The 21,696-nt window shown below is 40.8% G+C and overlaps 3 protein-coding genes across 4 annotated transcripts; 1 reads left to right on the top strand and 2 right to left on the bottom strand.

Moving 5' to 3' along the window:
- Positions 1-160: 160 nt before the first annotated feature.
- Positions 161-5,139, bottom strand: LOC112258750 (zona pellucida sperm-binding protein 4). 2 transcript variants are annotated; one of them, XM_024433300.2, is made up of 12 exons: positions 4,627-5,135; positions 4,413-4,534; positions 4,194-4,314; positions 3,942-4,076; positions 3,602-3,774; positions 3,368-3,447; positions 3,108-3,235; positions 2,779-2,962; positions 2,521-2,665; positions 1,371-1,440; positions 1,146-1,277; positions 161-351 (listed from the first exon to the last, which is right to left on the bottom strand). In XM_024433300.2, exons 1-12 carry the CDS (start codon positions 4,808-4,810, stop codon positions 182-184), a joined length of 1,644 nt encoding a protein of 547 aa, XP_024289068.1. In that variant the 5' UTR covers positions 4,811-5,135; the 3' UTR covers positions 161-181. The 2 variants fall into 2 exon arrangements, with proteins under 2 accessions (XP_024289068.1, XP_024289069.1); XM_024433301.2 differs by lacking the exon at positions 3,942-4,076 and having other exon boundaries at positions 4,627-5,139.
- A 1,283-nt stretch (positions 5,140-6,422) lies between these two features.
- On the top strand, positions 6,423-12,323 carry LOC112258756 (WW domain-binding protein 2). The gene is given in 9 exon segments (XM_024433310.2): positions 6,423-6,594; positions 7,396-7,504; positions 8,822-8,960; positions 9,486-9,578; positions 9,821-10,006; positions 10,269-10,352; positions 10,809-10,856; positions 10,859-10,884; positions 10,998-12,323. Coding segments are annotated over 9 exon segments (819 nt in total). The 5' UTR covers positions 6,423-6,535; the 3' UTR covers positions 11,073-12,323.
- Positions 11,020-19,139, bottom strand: LOC112258760 (heme-binding protein 1-like). Its single transcript, XM_024433317.2, has 4 exons — positions 18,698-19,139; positions 14,381-14,519; positions 13,646-13,826; positions 11,020-13,505 (listed from the first exon to the last, which is right to left on the bottom strand). Exons 1-4 carry the CDS (start codon positions 18,773-18,775, stop codon positions 13,328-13,330), a joined length of 576 nt encoding a protein of 191 aa, XP_024289085.1. The 5' UTR covers positions 18,776-19,139; the 3' UTR covers positions 11,020-13,327.
- Between the last annotated feature and the right edge of the window lie 2,557 nt (positions 19,140-21,696).

The following is a 21,696-nucleotide window of genomic DNA, read 5'->3' as shown; positions in this document are numbered from 1 at the left end:
GGATAGAGGCTTTAATATCTGATATTTACTTTTCAGGTGCAGCGCTATGCACTCAGTTTACGTGACCTTTTCCAAAGTGTCAAATGCAAACTGGATGCATTGGAATGCACATGGCCAGTGAAGGTATTTAAAAGGTAGTTGAAATAAATACCAATTGTAATTAAGCATTCATATAGGTGCTTTATTGGGCTTGTTCAACCTGTAGGCCAGTCTCATTGTTTCTGGTTTCCATTTCCACATCATTTTCTTTCACTTCTGCCACTTGACAACTCATCGACCATGAAGAGAACAGGAGGAAGAACAGGATGGAGGTACAGATGACAATGACAGAGTACATTGACACCTGAAAAGCTGAGGGCCAACAAGAGAAAATGTTAGTGTCAGTTTCATTCATACAGTAGCTGTGGGGTAAGTTGAGACACCCTTGTTTCTAAAAAAAACATGACCAAATATTTAGGAAGATGTCATTTCATGGAGTCTGAAGAAACCACATGGAAAGAGGTAATCAAGTTAGGTCCAAAAAAGTCAAATTAATTTGAGTTGGATGTTTCAATCTAAACCAAAGTGGATCATTTTAAAGCTTGTTCTATACATCAGTTGGAGTCTATAAGCTTCCATGTGGTCCTAAACCTAGAATGAAAGTGCATCCTTGTAGCTGTGTGGGTTGGGTTAATATAGTAAAAATGTTTGCCTTGGAGTAAGTTGAGCCAACGGCAAGTGAGCAAATTTAAGAGTTCTTCCCAGGCATAATGCAAGGCATTATTGCTGGTATATGTTAAGTGTAAAAAAAAAAATTTTTTTTTAAAGTGCAATGTTTGTTAGGTGTTAAGCCTGTGTTTAAATATGCTTGAATTGATTAAGACTAAATCAATTGTGATTGTGTTTGGGGGAAAAAATAGACATGATTTTAAGAAGATGGTGGTAATATTTAATTCAGTACAAAAATGTGTAGGTAGCTTGACCCTGAGTAGTTGAGTCATGTTTTAAAACGCTTAAATTAATTTGATTATTTCCTGGGATACACATCCTGAAATAAGTAGATATGTTAGAAAGAATACATTTCCCTTGACAGAGTGATGTTGACGATAAAAAAAATTAAAAAAGGCTAAACTTACCCCACTCTCCCCTATTTGGAATGTGCTTACCTATATTCAGATGATCACTATGATTCTGTTCCTGTCCAGAACCGTTCTGACCCAACAGCACAGGACCAAATGAGACTAACTGGGAGACTCGATCTGACCCAGACTCCCTCCTCTCCCTCTCACCATCAGGTGCTGGATGGAGGAGGATAAGACAGCATGACTATTGGATGAAATAACCCAATTCAGTGTTGGGGTTCATGTAAAACATAGGGACCTGAAACTCACAGGTGATGGAGCAGTGTTGTTTACACTCTTCCTCCTCTGTGCAGATCTCCACCCAGCAGTAAAAGTACACCTGAAAGACAAGATTCAGTAATCAGTGTTTTTCCCCAACCCTGGTCCTCCAGTACCCCAACAGAACACATTTCCGTTGTAGTCCTGGACACACACACCTCATTCAACTCATTGAGGGCTTGATGATTAGTTAAATCAGGTGTGCTTGTCAGGGCTACAATGAAAATGTGTTCTGTTGGGGTACTGGAGGACCAGGGTTGGGAAACACTGCAGCAGATGGAGGACCAAGAGATCTTTGACAATTTATACTGAACAAAAATGTAAACATAACATGCAACAATTTCAACAATTTTACTGAATTACAGTTCATAAGGAAATCAGTCAATTGAAATAAATAAATTAGGCCCTAATCTATGGATTTCATATGATTGGGCAGGGGCGCAGCCATGGGTGGGCCTGGGAGGACATAGGCCCAACCACTTGGGAGCCAGTCCCAGCCATTCAGAAATAGTTTTTCCCCGCAGAAGAGCTTTATTACAGACAGAAATACTCAATTTCATCAGCTGTCCGGGTGGCTGGTCTCAGACAATCCCACAGGTGAAGAAGCCGGATGTGGAGGTCCTGGGCTGGCGTAGTTACACATGGTCTGTGGTTGTGTGAGTGGTTGGACATACTGCCAAATTCTCTAAAACAACGGAGGCGGTGGCTTATGGTGGAGAAATTAAAAATTAAATTCTCTGGCAACAACTGTGGTGGACCTTCCTGCAGCCAGAATGTCAATTGCACGCCTCTCAAAACCGGAGACATCTGTGACATTGTGTTGTGACACAAAACTGCACATTTTAAAGTGGCCTTTTGTTGTCCCCAGAACAAGGTGGACCTGTGTAATGATCATGCTGTTTGATCAGTTTCTTGATATGCCACACCTTTGGATTATCTTGGCAAAGGAGAAATGCTCACTAACAGGGATGTAAACAAATTTATGCACAACATTGAGAAATATGCTTTTTGTGTATATGGAAGAGTTCTGGGATCTTTTATTTCAGCTCATGAAACATGGGACCAACACTTTACATGTTGTGTTTATATTTTTGTTCAGTATATATTAGCAAAATGTTCAGATAACTAGGATAGACCTTACCTCCTCCACACTGGGATTGCCCGTCTCAGGGTCCAAGAAGGAAAATGTCTTGACATCAAACCTCCTGACCTGGGAGTGAGAAGTTGTCTTCCCCCGACTGTCCACTGGGACGGAACTCCTCATGCTGTCCAGAGGGTTAGGACAGCTGTCAGGGAGAAGGAAGGGGGTGAGACTACTAAACAAATATTGACAGTCTTCATATTCACTGTGATTAATCTTGAGTCAGTATAGGAAAACTTTTGTCTCCCTCCCTCTCACCCATCATAGAGTAGTGTCCATACGGAGTGTCTAGAGGCAGGGTAGGCAAAGCAGTCACGCACACGCAGGGAGAGACTGGGGTCAGGGGAGGGTGGAGTGATTGACACCTCCACATACACAGGCTTACGCAGATAGAGGTTCAGGGGCAGCTGGTCCTCAGGGAGGAAAGAGGTAAAGGACTCATCTGGAAAAAAGAAAAAGGGCCAGGATGATGGAGGTCTACCAGTATAACAGTGTGTGAAGTGACAACTCGATGCCATATACTTGCAGTGATTGGATATGGCATCCTTTGCTTGGTCTGTGGAAACCATATTGTTTTACTACAGTACCTGTGGCTATTCTCATCTGCACTCGGACAGTCCCCAGTGCAGTCACAGGTGGAGGGTTAGTTGGGTTTAAGGACCACAGATCAGTGTGGAGGAGAGCTGACCCCTCATATTGACACTGGACCTGCAGACTACAAACCAAGTCTCATTCAAAACATTTACTCCAGTTTCAAGCAATTAGGTTCTGGCTGAAGCCATTATATGGTAAAGTAGTCCAAATTGTAGTGCACTGTCCACAGGCAGGAAGAGAAATAAGCAGCTACCTGAAGGGAGAATGTTTGCCTGTAATCTTTGGATGCAGTTCCTCAACCTCTACCTCATAGCTTACAACATCCCCATTCACCTGTAAATATAAGAGGGGAACGAGGTATTTTTGCATACCTAAGAGTATTCAACATTACAAGAAAAATCTGCATTATACTACTACCAGAGGTATTCAGGACAGAAATATACTACTGTAGAATAGGGCAGAAGACAAACTAGACCTACTGACTCACCATCATCTTTGTGCCACACTCCCTCACCCCGATTTTAAAGACAGCTGTATCTGCAGAGGTAGCTACAGGAGAGCACTGTGGCTGACCTTTGATGGCAAGGTTGTTGGGGTTGAGTGGGGGGTCAGTGTCTGTCGCCTTCACAGAGAACACAAAATGGCCATCCAGAGAACAGGCTGAGGAGCAAGAGGAGGAGACAGAAACAATGAGTTATTCTTGACATTTAATCTCTGAAATCACTATGCGCCAATCTCACCAAGACAGTCACTATCCCTCTGCTGATACTTTCTTTCAGAAGCATGTTCTCCATTGTACAAAATACACACAAAGCGAATTCCATTACTGTTCATTCTATAATAGCAAGTTGAGTCATGATCATCATAGCAGCATCCCAGTTTGAGACAGCCATCATTGGAGACATCCTGGGGCCCACAGTCCACACGCAATGCTCTATGGATGCTGCATTTTCCTGATCGTGCTGAAGGAAAGTAAATTGGAAGAATGACTTTCACAGAGGTGGTACTAAATGGTACTGTAATCACTATGTGGGATAAAACATCTAAAATTCACTCCCTATGAAATTATATAAACTCACAGGTGCGACCGATGATGGGTTTCTGGGCCATCTTCTTGAGTAGGGGGCAACTAATATTGACCCTGTACCATTGATCCCCTGCATCCAGCTGGACTCTCAAAGATACAACCACTGTGTCACCCTAAAGATAAAACAAAGTGGTTTGATATGGCAATCAGTAGGTTTACACACAGACCAAGACCTCTCAATGCAATGAACATCAAAAATACATGACCATACCTCAACCTGTGTATAGCAACTGTCATATCGACTCTGGAAAGAAAGAGTACCATTCTTCTCTCCCCTTCTCACTCCACAATGTTCTTTGGCTTTTGGCACAGGCACACTGATTCCAGACCTGTCTGGGGAAAATTAGATCAACTAGCATACCATACATTCTAATTAAACAAACAAATCTGCAGATACAGAGGGCTAAAATATAATGGCTATTTACCTTTTACACGCAAGTTGTGAAGAACCGCTTGACCGAAAACTGCGCGTATTCGTCGGACGGTGCAGGTAACTCGAGGCAGGGCATCTTGTGCTCTAGTTTGAGCGGTTTTCTGCTGCACGAGAGGTGAAAGGCATCGGTAATATGGCGCAAAGAATGCAAATATTACACAAATCATAAGTAGCATCGTTAGGCTACAGGTTATGCTGTGTTTAAATTAGTTGAATGATTCACAATTTATCAACATAATTGTGACAAATGTAATATTTTGCGTGGTATTTGTGTAGTGAAGAAACGTGTCTTGTAAGACCAGTAATTAGAGTGATGAGGCAGGACATTGCGTCAGGCTTTGTTAGCCTACCGGTGATTAAGTCAATTATCACAGTCTGACTACGTTGGCCTGCTGTATGTGATACATCCGTGACTGAATGAATGATAACATTTTATTTTATGAATACATTTGATGTATTATTAAGGGATCCTTCCAACTTTTACCCAATTGTTTTCTTTAATAGCCTACTGTGGGGAAAAGTTTGGCTATATTGTGGACTTTCATTATAATTCTATGTTGAGTCCAAAGGAAAATGAGGACATATCACCCTTGATTAAAAGATCAAAGTAAAGTGAAGGTAGTGTATGGCACATTTGCACTGTGCATGCAATACTGCAATTCATTTTCACCTCAGGGTCAGTAAATGCAATTATTACATAACAACCTCAATCCCCTTCTTTTCTCTCACAGTCACCATGTTCATTTCTCAGTCCCCATGGCAATGCTTGTACCGATTGCTTGTACCCACCCATTCTATGTTATGAGGCTTTTTAACATGAGCACTTATATTCATTGATGATGTGCTGCTTTTAATGTCAGTGTGTCCTTTGTTGTGTTTTATTGTGTATTTATTGGTGGTGTTATGTATTGGCTGGTTCAATCAAATGTGCCCTTTTGGGGATTAATAAAGAACTATCTTATCGTATTACATAGCCAGGCCCATCTTTTTGCTACATATTGAAGCCACAAAATGAAATAGAATGTTGTATCTTTATGCTGTAAACACTGTGTTCAGTAGACCTACTGTCACTGTGGCCACGCATGGTATTGTCCCCATGTAATGCAGACACAGAACAGGATAAAAATAGCTATATAGGACAACATTTGGAAGTCTACTTTTTGCATGTAGCAATTTGAGGAAGATCATAGAGCAAGATTACTTGTAAATTCATGTGATCTACATAATTGCAGCTAAATTAAAAGTTGTCCCACTGAGACAAGACAGGCCTCATGTCAGTTAAAAGTGGAATGGACATGATATACACATAGTTAAACTAAGTGATGAGAAAAATATATTCACATTTAGTTTTTTTTTTCTGTATTCCATCCTTTTTTGGACCATACATAAGTCATGACTCATGAGTCATAAACTGATTACACAATTGGCCTACTAACTTTTCCATTACATGTGTTGGTTGTACAAGCAGAATTATATAATCCAATTTGGAATATATAGCCACCCTTTAGATGTTCTAGTATTGGACTACAACTGAGGCAAATTCGAAGCACATTCTATAAAAACATGACATAATGGATGATGTTTAAACAATAATCAATCATATATGAAAAGCATTCACTCTCCTTAGGCCTACTCAGCTCTCTTCACAACCACAGTGCTGTATTATTTCATCCAAACCAATCTCAAATATCCCACCTAACCTCAACACACTAGAATTATATGACAATCTCAATTCAAAGGCTTGTTGACAATATGGGAAACAATGTTGGCAAACAGAACATTGCAGTCACAGCACATGAAACAGCTGACCCTGTGACGTAACACTTTGAGGTTTTTGGGGCATTCCTCTCATTTCCAGTGTGTAGCTGTACCCGACGAAGAGTACATTAGACTATCTGAACATGGCTTTAAATCGAAATCATTCTCAAAACGGAGGGGTTTTGATAAACAACGGCGAGAGGTTAGTGAATCATTAATCGCCACGAAGCTCACTTTCTAAAGGTAGCTTAGTTAGCTAACTCGCAAGTTAACGTTAGCTGTTATGGTAATGTTAGCTATCTAGCAAGATAGCTTCCGTACCTAGTGTTAATTAACTCTAGCCAATGTCAGTTAGCTACTTGGGTTGCTTTTTTAAATGTATTCAGCAAGCGCTATTTTGTAGTGATAACGTCGTTAGCTAGTTTAATAATTTTAGCTAGCTACCAGTCAGCAACGTCGTTGTTGTTGGCCTTGATGGCAGGAAAAGCTACCTAAGTACTAAGTCAGTCAGTCAGTCAGTCATCATTGCGCATTTGAAACGTATTAAAGCTAACGTTAGCTAGATACATTTTCTTACTTTAGTCAAACTAGGTGTAAGAGTAAGCTAGCTAAATAAGTTTGTTTTCCAGGGAGGTAGACACAGCAAAGTCAACAGAGAGTGAGCCCGCCCCAACTACAACCTGAGTCTAAAGTAAACGTTGTGACAGAGTTTTAGGAAGTTGATAAAGTAACAGGAACTTAGGAAATATACGAATAAAGAACTTTTCATAATAGTTACATTTGGCACATTCTGGAAGTGTCAGATTTAACCAACCAACCAACCAGTATGTGAAATGCCAATAGTAGGCCTATGTAGACCATACAGAATCCCACTATGTCCCTTGACACTCGGTTCTGCTAGGATTCTACGACAGTATTTGTCCTATGGAGGACCTGTCATACATACCATACTGGTCAGTAAATTCACTACACATGCCTAAACTGAACATGTATCCTCCACTAGTGTGTTGAGGGAATGCAAGAATGTGGAGCTGTCCTTCAGTGATGTCACCAGCAAGACAGACCTGCTGAGGGGGACCAAGAAAGGGACTGTTTACCTCACTCCATACAGGGTATGTTTATTATCTGACCATGCTGGTCCTGTGTGCCTGTTGGAAGACAATCCTTTTTCTTCTATGAGGTTTAATAGCGTTTGGCATCCAATAAATGTTGCATTGCCTACTAGACTGGAGTATAACTCCCTTATACTTAGCTTTAAAAATCAATACAAAAACATCTACAAATACCCTACCATCTAACCCTGCACTCACTAAAAACAAATACATCTCTGCAGCTGCCACCACAACCTCAATTTTCTATGACTTACGTTCCATCCCTGCAGTACAGTTGATAACCATTGCTATAAATGCTAAAAATCCAATCTTACTGAAACATATCCCTCTGTACTGGTACAGTTCTACTACTCAAGCCACTCTTCTCAGGATCCCTCCCCCTTGATCCATCTTCCTCTACTTTCTTCAGTGCCTCAGCACATGACAACTTCTGCACTACTCTAACCCTGGAAACCTCAACCTGCCTCTACGGGACATTTCTGATCTCCAGCCTCATGGGCACCCCTACAATTAACACATACCACTACGTTCACCAATGCTACACATTCCTTTGTCTCATGCCCTTCTGCACACTTCTCACACCTAGAAACCTCCCTCCTATACACTGCTGCCCATAAGCTTGACACCTGTAACAATGTAATGTATTTGGCACAAAAGTTTTTACGGGCTAACTTATATATCCTAACATCACTTTGTTGGGAAAAGACTCAACATCAAAACTCAAAAAGGGGGCTTCCCGAGTGGTGCGGTCTCACGGCACTGCATCGCAGTGCTAGAGGCATCTCTACAGACCCGGGTTCAATCCCAGGCTGTGTCGCAGCCGGCTACGACCCGGAGACCCATGATGCGGCGCACAATTGGCCTAGCGTCATCCGGGTTAGGGGAGGGTTTGGCCGGCCGGAATGTCCTTGTCCCATTGCGCTCTAGTGACTCCTTGTGGAGGGCTGGGAGCCTGCAAGCTGACTCCGGGCGCCTGCAAGCTGACTCCGGGCGCCAGCTGGATGGTGTTTCCTCCGACACATTGGTTCGGGCTGGCTTCCGGGTTAAGTGAGCAGTGTGTCAAGAAGCAGTGGCTTGGCAGCGTTGTGTTTCAGAGGACGCATGGCTCTCGACCTTCACCTCTCCTGAGTCCGTAGGGTAGTTGCAGCGATGGGACAAGACTTTGACTACCAATTGATATCGAGAAAAGGGGGTAAAAATTAACTACAAATAAAAACTCACAAAGACATACGACTCTTCTGTTTCACCACTCACGCCATCCTGTCTGCAGTATCACAAACTGGAAGACTACCATTGCTCTGTTTGTCCTCGTTTCAGTTGGTGTTTGTGTCCAGTAATGCCAAGGACTGCCTGGGGTCTGTGATGTTCCCGTACTACCTGATGAAGGGCTGTAGCATTGAGCAGCCAGTCTTCGCCGCCAATTACATCAGGGGCACAGTGTCTGCTGAAGCTGGGGGTAGGCAGCAGTTTGTTGTCCTCCTGTAGCATTCAACACCATCATGAGGAAATAACTGTAGAGCATGCAAAGTGTTTATGGCCTCCAGTCCCAGGTATGGCCTGATGTGTCCTAGGAATACATGTAGAAGGGAATCAATGACGCAAGTGTGATTTGCCAAGGCCAGATATTTTCCGAGGCTGACATCAGTCTGTAAACCACAATCTCGTTTTACTTACAATGTTTATGTGTCAAAGTTTTTAGTAGTAGTAGTTTTTAGCAGCAGCAGTAGTAGTTTTTAGCAGCAGCAGTAGTAGTTTTTAGCAGCAGCAGTAGTAGTTTTTAGCAGCAGCAGTAGTAGTTTTTAGCAGCAGCAGTAGTAGTTTTTAGCAGCAGCAGTAGTAGTTTTTAGCAGCAGCAGTAGAAATTGAAGTGTGACATCTCCTCCAAAGCACTGATTATAATTCAATATCAGACGTGTAATTTAATGCAAAGACAAGTACACAGTGCTCATCAATGTTTTGACTCTACTTTCTTTGGTTTCAGGAGGCTGGGAAGGCCAGGCTAGCTTCAAGATGTCTTTTTCCAGTGGGGGAGCCATCGAGTTAGGTCAGCACCTCTTCAAACTGGCAACAAATGGTAAGTCATTTCATGACTGCCATGTTTGTCAGTACAGAGCCTATTTGTCATTCAACATACAGTATCTGCTTTACTCAGTTTATATTGTATAATTTAACTAATTAATTTAACATGTACATCACTAAAGAATTTCCTGGTAATGCAGTCAAAGTTTGTTATATTTGTTAGGCTACATATTTGTTATACATGTTACTCTTTTAGTCCAGTCTGTATTTTAAGATTAACCCTCAACTTTGTTTTAGCATCTCGTGCCCCTCCTGCTCAAAACGGAGGTGCCTCCTTTGGCTATCCCTCTCCTGGAGTGATGAATGGCTATGGCCCACCACCTGTTCCTCAGAACTACCCGTATGAATCCCCACCCCAGCAGAATGGTTTCTACCAGCCTCCCCCAGGCAACATGGGCTATCCCTACCCTATGGCAGCCGCAGGTTTAAAGAACTTTATCATCGCTATAAAACTGTTTGTATGTTATGCAGGTTTGGTTCATAATAATTGAGAATCAAATGCTGTGATGCTAGCAGATTGAAGTTTACATTAGAGATTGCCTAGCACTTAAATACAGAAATATTTTGGATAATGCCTCCATTGTTATGAGTGTATGAATTTTATTGATTGGTATCAATATTTATAACTACTTCAAGTAAAGATGTGTCCCCAAGGCTGTTTTGGGTATTCTCACTTGTGTTGCAGGAATGTACCCATCTGCCCCTGCCTACATGGCCCCACCTCCCCCCTATCCTGGGCCCCCTCAAAACTGGGCTGCTCTCCCTGCAGGTTTGTCTCCCTGTCTCTCTCTGTATGTCTGCATCGCTGCATCTGTCTGTTGCCATCAGTCTGCCTCAATATGAAGCACATGACGCATGGCACTAAGAAAGGAGTGCTGATGTCGTAACCGGTACACATCATATTAAATAGGAGAAACAAACAAAATACCTCTCACCCCTAGTCTCCCTTACCCCATGAAACAACCCAGTTGGCCTGAACTCAGTACGCCTCATTTACATATCAGTTGTGTGTTTATTTGTGGGTTTTGGAGAATTGAAAGTGTTGGAAGTGTGCATCATTCAGTCCGGAAGATGTCTTGTCACGAGTATCCTGCTGCAATATACTGTGCTAAGTGTGCTCCATTGTCTCTCCTACTCTACAGTTGTAGTAGCATGTGCTTCTGTATCAGTTACTATACATGTGCATTATTCTCCCCTCATTTCTCTGTCTCTCCCTGATCCTCAGGTAATGCCAAGGCAGCAGAGGCAGCCGGCAGCGCCTATTTCAACCCTAACAACCCCACAATGTCTACATGCCCATGGTAAGGGACCTGTTATTCTCTCCATGTACATTCAGTGCATGCACTTTATGCTGTGTTTTATATTTTTAGTTCAGCGTTTTTAAGATATTCTATCACTGTTTATTCCCACATAGGAACAGCCTCCTCCCTATGCACCTTCTGCCCCTCCTGCACCTTACCCAGGCTATCCAGAGAAGAAGAACAACTAAAGCTCAATAACCATCATCCCCTAATAAATGCAACGGAAAATTATTAATCGGATGATAATTATTAGACTGGAAAGGAAAATATAAAGTACAACATTGACAAAAAGGCAAGATTATTTTCTGGCAATTCACACAAGTAATTTTGAGGCACAACAATGTTGGGACATTTTCAAATGATGAATGTTTCCTTTTAATCATGAGTAAAGCTTCATTTCACCCCCTCCCACTCAGTTTATTTTGTCAATTGCCAAGTAAATGGTTATTCACGTAACGGATAAGTATTCAATCTTTTCAGTTATCATGGTCGGCTCTCTCTCCCTCAGTCTGTTAGAATGTGGAACTGTCCTGTACTTAGGAAAGGGTTTCTAACTGCCCTGTTGAGGAACATGTGATGGGCAGTATGGGGAATGTATAGGCATTAAATATTTACAGCATTTTTTAAATCCAGAGGTTTATTACCAAAATACATTTTATAACAATTTTCGATTAAAATGATGATGCTTATTAACAAAACAACAATTTCTATTCCTACTAGTATTGTAAAGTATTTTTACATTCACGTTCACAGTAAGTGTTTCCATTGTGTTGGTGCGTGGTTTAAGTTTGTTCCAGAGAGCCTTGAATGAAAGCTGAAGTTCCCAGTGCTCTCAATGTACACCATACCTTTCTAGATTATTTCTGGCTTTTTATTGAAGGAAGTGCATGTTGTTTGAGTATGCTAATTGGATGGAGTACTGACATGTACCGCTACGTATGTGAGATTATTGGTAATGTGCAATGTTCCTAGATCTCACAAATAACTTGTTGAGCCTAGAGATGATAACTGGTCACATGAATAACCCATGCCCTAGTCGAACCCTGTATATTGTATCGATGAATGCAAAGCCCGGCTGAAACCAAAACCCTACTCTCTGTGCAATTACACAAGTGTGGGGTTACTAGGCCATGTATTTATTTAGCCGCTAGCCCGCTACACAGTGCTTTCTTGCAGTTGTGACGAATTAACCTGTGAAAACCACTAATTTATTCCTGTTTAAACTGGGTTGTAGTGACTAACAGACCATATAATTGCTATTTTAGTGCATAGTGAGGACATGTTGTACTAGTTTTAGGTTATAGGTTTGGTTGGTTTTAAGTATCTGCTTAAATTTATCAAATGTCTGAAATATCTTGTTTGTAAACCCTAATTCCTTCTTTTGAGTTCTTCATATTGATTCAAAATCTAATAATAAATAAATGTTTATGTAAAACCTATCCAAAACAGTGGTGTACCAGTACTTTAAGCATTCTTTTGTATAGAACTAAAAAAAGAAAGCGTCAGTTTTGCACAAAAAAATCGTATTAATAATATCTTGAATAAATATATGAAACGCTATCAAATCCTGATGATATCGTCACTCCGTATTTTCACAGAAAATCACACACCATACAGAGGTATTTCAAAATACAGTTTCAAGAATCATAATAACATTACAATTCAAAGACTCCAAATACAAGCACACCAAAACATTCACTACACACAACTGCTGTCTTAAGGTTTTCATGTCATCATCACAGAAGGATTAGACATCTCAAATGATAACACTTAAGGAATGACTAATATATTTCTCCTTCATACCCTCCCCACCAACTAATTCATACTAAGGAAAACATTTGACTATCACTACTCTATGGCTTAATTCCTAGTTTATTTCCAATTCCCTCCCTTGGGAAAAGGAATTGTGCTTTTTAAAACTTAATTTAATGACTTATTGAATACTTAACTGCCATTTTGTTTTTATGGTGTGTGAAGTGAAGCATAATTTTAATTAGACTGCTGAATAGTGATATGTGCTTTTCTTCCAAGCACTATGAAGCATGTTTTAAGGGGAGTGTCAACCCCTGGGTGTACAAAATAAGAACTTAATGATGTACCACCTATAACACACAGCGGTACTTTGTGGTTAGTGGCTCCTACCCCAGGCCACTTAATATCCAGTTACTGATAATGGTACCGTACTATTGCACTACTTTGGACCAGTAACTGTGTAGCCTGCTGCCCATCCCTCCCCTTTATGACCTTTCAATAGTCTAATACACTTCTTTGCATCACCTCTCCTTAATTTGCACTGATCTGAAAACAAATCCCCTGTTGTTGTCATATTATTTTCACATATCCTATTTTTTGGAGATGAAGATCAAGATGTGGAGTGATCAGTGAAGATGAAGGAGAGGAAGTGACTATAGTTTATTATTAAGAGTCGGTCTTAATGCTTCCCTTATGGCTCCTCCTGTAGGAACCACACCTCGTTGCGTCGGCCGTAGGGTTTCATTGGCGGGTCGTAGGTGCAGCAGAAATACTGTTTCCGTTGAAATGGGGCAGTCTCACCAAGAGTTTTGGTTAGGCGAGAGGCCTCTGCACGGTACTCAGTCTCCCCTGCGAAGCCACCAAACTGCCTGTGAAAAGAAAGGGTAGGTGGATAGGAAAGGAGAGAGAAAGAGGATATGTGATCAAATAATTTATGATCATTAAATACATTTTGTGTCATAAAGAATTAAAGAACAAAGTGAGGTGAAGACTGCATGGAGACACCCACAGTGAGTAGACAGTCATGCCGGGTCGATCCTCGATCCTGATGGCACTGTCGATGGGCACAGGGGGACTGACTTGGTAGTTGGTAGGAATCCTGAGGCTAACCACCAAACGGCGTGACATCACACCGTCGTCCCTGGGATATACTGTGATGATAACCGGTGCTGTCGTCCCCATTGCCTCCCCTTGGAAAACAAAGATACAGAGGACAGATAGAGGGGATAGCAGACAACTTGCAACAGTCTTATGTGTGCATCAAGTTCATTGCATCCTCTTAGGCCCAGTTTCAAACTGACCTCTAGCATCAAACAGAGTAGACACTTCTTCAGTCACCCTTGAAGATCTGAAAGTACTGAATAGGTGCCAGTAACATGGTAATAACACTATCGAACCCTCTGGTAGAATAGAGTTTTCACCATATTACTTGTTTACATCAATGCAATACTTTCAGATATGCACATTACATCGGTGGCTCAATTCAATCCGTAGCGCTTAAGACCTGCGCTACAGAGCTTAGTTAGAAATTTAAAGGCAATGTTTCCGCATTCATGGTAAGCGCTGCATATGTCGGCTCAATCGGAAATTCCCTTCAAATTTCAATCGCGCTATAGGGCTGAACTTCAGCGATATGGATTGAGTTGAGGCCCTAGATCTTTCGGAGCTTAGGGCTCATTAAAGATGTGTCCACATATGAAGTCCACTGACTGACAGGACAGGCCCTGCTCCCTGATTGGCTCACCTTGGTCGTTACTTCCCCCAATGTACACGAGCAGCTTCCTCACTAGCTCCCCCGTCACCTGGTCAAAGGTCCGCCCCTCTGAGCTCACTGAGGCATACTTTGCACCATCGTACCGCCGCACCTCATAGCTGACCCCCTCCTGGGAAAGAGAGCGGGAGGCCAAACGTGATTCACCAATGACACACATGTTGACAAACTGTTCAGAGGGAAGGAAGCCACACACTACTTGGGGGTTAGAGGGGGGTGGGGCTGGGGGTGCTGTGATTGGCAATATGCAATGGGCAGAATCTGTGCTCACTGATGCCGGTGAAACACTTGGAGTGGAAACGAACAGAGGACAGCCAAATGCCCCCAGAAAAGGATCTAAATAAAAAATATTACGTTGATTTGATTCCAGTTCTTTCCTGCTCTGCTCTCAGGGTCCCGCAGTGTTTAATGAAGCCTAAAGAGAATAATGGGACAGAGATGCCTGTTCTTACATAAGACCAAACCATATAGGTGCCACACACACACACACACACACACACATGGCAGAGTGGGGTTAATGCGATGTGTACACACACTCCCTGACTTGCTGCCTGTTCTTATACATGTTATGATGTACTTGTCCTAAGAGGAAGGCTTATGCTGAGAAATATCAACCATTAAATAACAGAGGAACGTTACGTTTCACAATAATCACTCATTCCATAACCAGTCTTGAGTAAATCTGTTCCACTGAAAGGGACCTCAATGAAGGCCACATTTTTGAAACGCCAAAAGTTTTATTCAGATCCATTCCACTAAGTTATCCCTTGTTTTAAATCACTCACGCTGAATATGAATGCCTGCTACGTGACTAGACATATAATGCAATGTAAATACAACATTATGCACTGAAAACACTATTTAAAAGTAGGACGACAACATAATGTCGTTTGTTTCCAACATTAGGGTTGTTTTCCTAAAGAAGTTCAAATCTGCTTCTTGTTTTGTTTCCTTGCCACGACACTAACGAGTATCGCGATACTGGTATCGTCTTGGCCCTAGCAACCATATTGATATGGGATTCATTGTATTGATTGATACAGGGATTGAACTGTGTTGCTGAATTGCTAAAAGGTTTAACTTAGCAGAATTCTCTAGACACTAATAATTGACTCCAGCTGGTCTAATTGGGATGTCAAGAACTCGTTCATAGTGCTTCTGACTGGTGTTTGGTGTTCATATTGATGAAGGTGTTGTGGCTGCAACCCATCCTTGAGACTGTGGAATAAATGTAAATGTAAGCTCATAGGAAATAACTACAGTAGATGGATGGGGTGACAGTAATGCCATATCTTTAACACATTTTCTTACTTCACTGCAATTATGCTATGATGTGTCACTGGTGTCAACTGGCCCATTCCCATTGTGTTGTTCCACAATTTTTGTTATTTTGGCTCTGTACTCCAGAACTTTGGATTTGAAATGATACACTGACTATGAGGTTAAAGTGCAGATTGTCCATTTGAGGGTATTTTCATCCAGGTTGGGTGAACCATTTAGATACAGCACTTTTTGTACATAGTCCCCCTATATTAGGGGACCAAAATAATTGGGACAAATTCACTTATATGTGTATTAAAGTATTCAAAAGTGAAGTACTTGGTCCCATATTCGTAGCATGCAATGACTACAAAAATGTGTTGGATGCATTTGCTGTTTGTTTTGGTTGTGTTTTAGATTATTTTGTGCCCAATAGAAATGAATGGTAAATAATGTACAGTATTGTGTCATTTTGTAGGCACTTTTATTGTAAACAAGGATAGAATATGTTTCTACATTAATTAATTTGGGCTCCCGAGTGGCGCAGCTGTCTAAGGCACTGCATCTCAGTGCTAGAGGCGTCACTACAGACCCTGGTTTGATTCCAGGCTGTATCACAACCGGCCGTGATTGGGAGCCCTATATGGCGGTGCACAATTGGCCCCGTGTTGTTCGGGTTAGGGTTTGGCCGATGTAGGCCGTCATTGTAAATAATAATTTGTTCTTAACTGACTATCCTAGGTTAAATACAGGTTACATTTTGTTTTTATTATGTGGATGCTACCACGATTACAGATAATCCTGAATGAAATGTGAATAATAATGAGCGAGAAAATGTAGAAGTGTTTAGAAACATTCTATTCTTATTTACAATAAAAGTATCCAAAAGTGCTGGAGTACAGAGCCAAAATAACAACAAAATTCACTGTCCCAATACTTTGGAGCCCATGGTATATGTCATTGTGACCAACATTAACAATACATGTAGGTGACATGTTCCAACAGCAATATTTGAACACTTTGTTCCTGAGTTCAGTCTAAAGGTGCAATTAGCATGTGTGCTTAGCTGGAATCCTGCAACCTTCGTATATAATTACTCTGTGTCTCAGCTGGGTAGACGTGGGCCATAATTATTGTGGATGTGCTAATATTAGCAATTCATTTCATATTCAACCCGCTCTCTTTCTTTTTCTAACTTTTAAACAAATGGTTTTAATTGGTTTGAATGTCACCACACAATGTCATGGGAAGTTTGCAAACCTCTCACACAGAGAAGTTGACATTTCAGCCTTACATGACAACTATGGCCTCTATAACCATTCAGTTGGCTTGGAGTATGAGCCTGTCTTGTGTATCAAGAAATAGACAATGTGCTGTCATTATATAATAAGCATATTGTGCTGTCAACTTGTCCATCTAATCAAATATCTTGTCATTACTAAAACAATGCATGGTGCCAAGTAAGATCATTTCAGAGAAATGAAAACATGGCATAATATCAATACCGTGAAGAAAAAAATATGAAAATAAAATGAATAGTACCTTTTTAGTAAAAAGCCAAGGGAGAAATGTAACCACTCTCAAATTCACGGACAGAGAAAAGACGCAAAGACTGACCATCCATGATGACACAATTATAGTTTTACCATGTTTTGAGGCTATACAGTGTTTGTTTACATTTATGTTGTTTACAAACATTGGGGTGATGGGGTACGACAGTTGAATTAAGCTCATGAGGCATTTATGTTAAATTCTTCAAGAATCAATGGGTACATTACATGAATTGATAAGTCCAAAAATGGTTGTAACTACTAAGGATTCTAACTTTAAAGCCATCTCCTTCCATTTGTAAGCCCTGAAATATGACAGGACCCACCAAGCTGTGTGTGTGTGTCTGAGCATGTGCAGACAGTTCATCTGCATTCAATGTCAGTTTTAATTAAGAGTGTATGATGTCAGACTCAAATTCCTCTGATCGTGTGTTCGTGTGAGATTTCAGTGTGATCATTTAGGCTCTAGTGAAGTTCATAGATTTAGCACTGACTGATTTCAAAACTGCCAACAGCCTGTCTATTGCCTATTTAATGGCCACTCGTGCCTATTGATACAAAGACTCTCTTTTTCCTATTCCTCTTACAGCCTTTTTGGTCGTCTGGTTGCATGTTATAGATTGAAGTAGTTCCAGATTCATGATCAGTCTCTTTGTCAGGCCAATGTCTGTAGATGTGTTCGTCAGTGCCACTTGATTCCACGCTCTCTGTCAATTGATCTATCAGTCGTCTTTGCCTCCATCTGTCTGGCTTTGTCTCGTCTCAAATGTAGTATTTAATGAAGAACTCTGTCAGGGTGCACAAGTAAATCATATGGAAGCTCACACATTACTAGTTTCACCAAACCCTTTCCCAACCAACCTCAAATTATCTGTCAGTCTCTCTCAGAGAACACAACCTTGCTTTTAATGACCTCAGTATTATTTATTTTTATTTAACCTTTATTTAACTAGGCAAGTAAGTTAAGAACAAATTCTTATAGTATGTCAAACTCTTAAGGAGGTATGGTCAGTGTAGCAGTGCACACAGTGGTGCCACTACTGAGGTCATAGGGAACACACACACACAGATCTGCCCCCACCTTCTACTGCGAGCTCACAGGTGCCAGGAGGTAAGGTGTAATTAACAATGGTTGGTTTCAAAAGGTCAAACACTTTAAAGGGATTGGCATTACAGAATCCTAAAAATGCATAACACATAAGCCTACTGATAATCAAAATGTACTTTTCTTGACATCATGGTAGACTGGGGCCAATAGGCTAGTTTCACTACAACCAAAGTGAGTAACAAATTAAAAATGTCTTATAATAAAACAATATTTGCGAGATACTGAAGAGATCTGTCTGTAGTGACCAGTTGTTTTATGCACCAAACAAGACGGAGGTGTACAGTGGCGCGCGCGATCAAGTGATGCAATGCAATGCTTGACTGACAGACACACACACTAAAGTTGAAACTGACAGGTCAAGGTGTATCCTACCTTGGTCTCGCTGCTGAGCAATTTGTAGTCCGTTTCTTCGGTGTTCCCGAAAATTGTATTCTTTATCATTCCAAACATCGCGCTCTGGCCAGGTCACCACTCTGCTGCGCGAGTTGTCCCTTTATGCTATGTTATCGCCTGTGTTATTGTAGCTTTTGCTTCCTTTGAAATAACTTGTTCTTATTTCATAATCTAGCCTACCTTCTTATTTTTGTCCTCCTTTTAAAATCACATAAGGAGATTCACTTAAAATATGCTGTACAATCCTTTCCTTGATCCTCGGACCTTATTGGACAAATCAAATCAGAACATATCTATTCACGTATTTATCTGAAGTTGTTACCTAGTAGTACAACTAGGTTGAAATAGTGAATCTTGCTCCTAGATCACTAGACGAGTTGACGATTTACAGCCACTGAGCCACACGAATATAAACAACTGTCTCCGCCCTCCCTTCCCCGCCTCCACGCTTGGTTTTTCACAATGTCCACTTAATAGCTAGCCTACTTTTAATTGACGTAATAATTATTCCCATCGATTATCATGCACATTATTGCAGGCGGTAACATGATCTAGTTTATTTAATTTGTATTTAGATCTCCACTGCGTAAGGTTATACTGGCATTAAACATACACTGAATACTTAATGCAGCGGTGTAGCAGCGGTGTAACCTACTATATGCAGTAATACAGAATCCTGATTGAAATAACATTTCATTCGCTTTCACATACCACTTCAAAACATACACATAACACAATGTTGCACAAGCGTGTCACTGCTCTCTCTCCAGCTGTGTGTCAAAGTAATTCAATGTCTTGGGGTGCATGGACGAGTGGGGTGTAGAGACACGTGTTATTTGGAGACTTTATAACACTATAATTTGACGCTGTTGGTGTGCCACTATGCATTACATTTCCACTGCATGCGTGTGGACGGTGGGTGCTGCCGCGCATGTGCAAGCATATTTCATGTCCCTATGTGTCACAGCGTTCTGCGTAGCTCTAGGGTCAATCTATTTAAACCCACACAGAAGACAATGGTAGTCACTGTATAACAAATGGAATGGGGAGTGTTACACATCTTCACAGCTTTAACTAAGAAAGGGGGATGAATAGAAGAGAATGAATAGTCCAATAGGGGCACAGTTAATGACGAGGCTTTCTTTTTGAAAGATAATCCAGGATGAAAATAAGGACAAAGAACGAAAAGAATATATAATAATTCCCAGAAGGTAATACATGTTACTCGTATAAAAAATATTTTTAAAATCTGGCAAAAGACTGCAGAGAAAAATGTAGTGGAGGAGTTGGTAGAAATGCCAGTTGCCATAGACACAATAATGAAGCACATCAATATGCAAGTACAAAGCAATACAACTCCTGCTGTTTTCCATTATGCTGGTAATAATCTTCTTATAAACGCCTACATAAGAGCCAAAATAAAACATATTGTTATACTTCTCTTATGCATGTTGCATGCCCTAGCATTATCTAAGACCTTTCCTTTATTTCACTGTTGGCTGGTCTTCACACTATTTAAACCACTGGCCAAAAGGCAGTGAAGAACAAAACATTTAAAAGATCAAAGGTCCCCCAATGAGTTCACATCCATCTGACATAACATACCCTCTTTGTAATGCTTTATCTTTTAATTAACCAGGAATTTTAATTGCCTGATATCCTTTAAAATATAAATATGACTGAATTACTTCACATCAGTTTTATCTGCCGAGTATGAATGCTTTTCCTGAACATCAAACATTGCTCCAAGTAAACCTTACTGAATTGAGATCAAAAGGGATATTACTTAATTTATATGTTAGATTGAATTGGTTGTTTTATTAGTAGATTATTAGCAGCCACTAGCAGCATATGGATTGCAAGAAAAGTGAGATATCATGGTGACCTGATAAAAGTGATTCATACTTTAATTGGCAAAAGTTGTCCCATTATTTACAAATATTTTAATTACAGCCATTGTCTCAAGACAGACACAAAGTGAGGAGTGGTAGGGAGAGCTGTGAATCTCATATTTCTAATAGCTTTGATCCTCCCTTGTATAATAACAAATCACAGTCCTTGTTCATAGCAGCCTTCATCTCTTCCTCTGTTTTATAAAAGAGCAAAATAGCATTAGGTCCAGCGTGATGATTTACAACCCTCTGGTGTGGTATGAGAGTCTTCTCCCTTCCTTCACTTCTCCCAGCCCTTCCCCCCAGGCTGGGTGGGCAGCCTGAGTCCCACAATTCCTGCCATCTCCTCTGTGTCATGCTGTCCTTTCCCATGGTAGATGTCGTAGAGAGCCATGTGTTGCCGTGTGGAGATGAGCAGACAGAGGTAGCTGTGCGAAGCATAGAGGGCCTCCTCCTGAGCAAGACAATATCTCTCCCCAGTGATCAAAAGAAAAAGTGGGCAGAATTAAGATAAAAAGCCTGTATAAAGCATGCATAACAATGACACTAACATAGAGGACTAACATTGCCATCTTGAAGGTGAATTTATGCCGCAATTACACTTGCAAATAGATATGATACATTTACTAAAGAAATATAAAGCGCCTAGTGAAAGTAAACACCCACTTGTATTCACATTTTGCTGTCTTCAAATAAAATCTAAAAAAAGGGATTGCAGAGCTGCACAACCTACAGTACTGCACAATTTCAAAGTGAAAGAAAGCTATAGAACATTTTCCAAATTAATAAACAAATACAAGATGTCTTGATTGTGTGTCTTCAAACCCCAGTTAATACTTGGTGGAAGCATATTTGGCAACCATTACAGCTGTGAATAACTTCATTATGATTCTACCAACTTTGCACAGCTCTTAATAACTTCTTTGTGATCGGTGTCCCTTCCATGGGACAGTTGAGCTAACGTAAGCTAATGCGATTAGCATGAGGTTGTAAGTAACAAGAACATTTCCCAGGACATAGACATATCTGATATTGGCAGAGAGCTTAAATTCTTGTTAATCTAACTGCACTGTCCAATTTACAGTA

This window comes from Oncorhynchus tshawytscha, unplaced genomic scaffold, assembly GCF_018296145.1.
Source record: "Oncorhynchus tshawytscha isolate Ot180627B unplaced genomic scaffold, Otsh_v2.0 Un_contig_7158_pilon_pilon, whole genome shotgun sequence".
Taxonomy (NCBI): domain Eukaryota; kingdom Metazoa; phylum Chordata; class Actinopteri; order Salmoniformes; family Salmonidae; genus Oncorhynchus; species Oncorhynchus tshawytscha.
The sequence above is the reverse complement of the archived record's forward strand: the minus strand, read 5'-3'. Positions and strand labels throughout refer to the sequence as shown.

Coding starts and splice junctions, on each gene's coding strand:
- LOC112258750 (XM_024433300.2), bottom strand. CDS start 4,810: ATGCTACTTATGATTTGTGTAATATTTGCATTCTTTGCGCCATATTAC. Junction 4,535..4,626: donor TCACAACTTGCGTGTAAAAG/GTAAATAGCCAT, acceptor AATTTTCCCCAG/ACAGGTCTGGAATCAGTGTG. Junction 1,278..1,370: donor ACAACACTGCTCCATCACCT/GTGAGTTTCAGG, acceptor TCCTCCATCCAG/CACCTGATGGTGAGAGGGAG.
- LOC112258760 (XM_024433317.2), bottom strand. CDS start 18,775: ATGTTTGGAATGATAAAGAATACAATTTTCGGGAACACCGAAGAAACG. Junction 14,520..18,697: donor TGCTCAGCAGCGAGACCAAG/GTAGGATACACC, acceptor TCTCTTTCCCAG/GAGGGGGTCAGCTATGAGGT. Junction 13,827..14,380: donor TGGGGGAAGTAACGACCAAG/GTGAGCCAATCA, acceptor TTGTTTTCCAAG/GGGAGGCAATGGGGACGACA.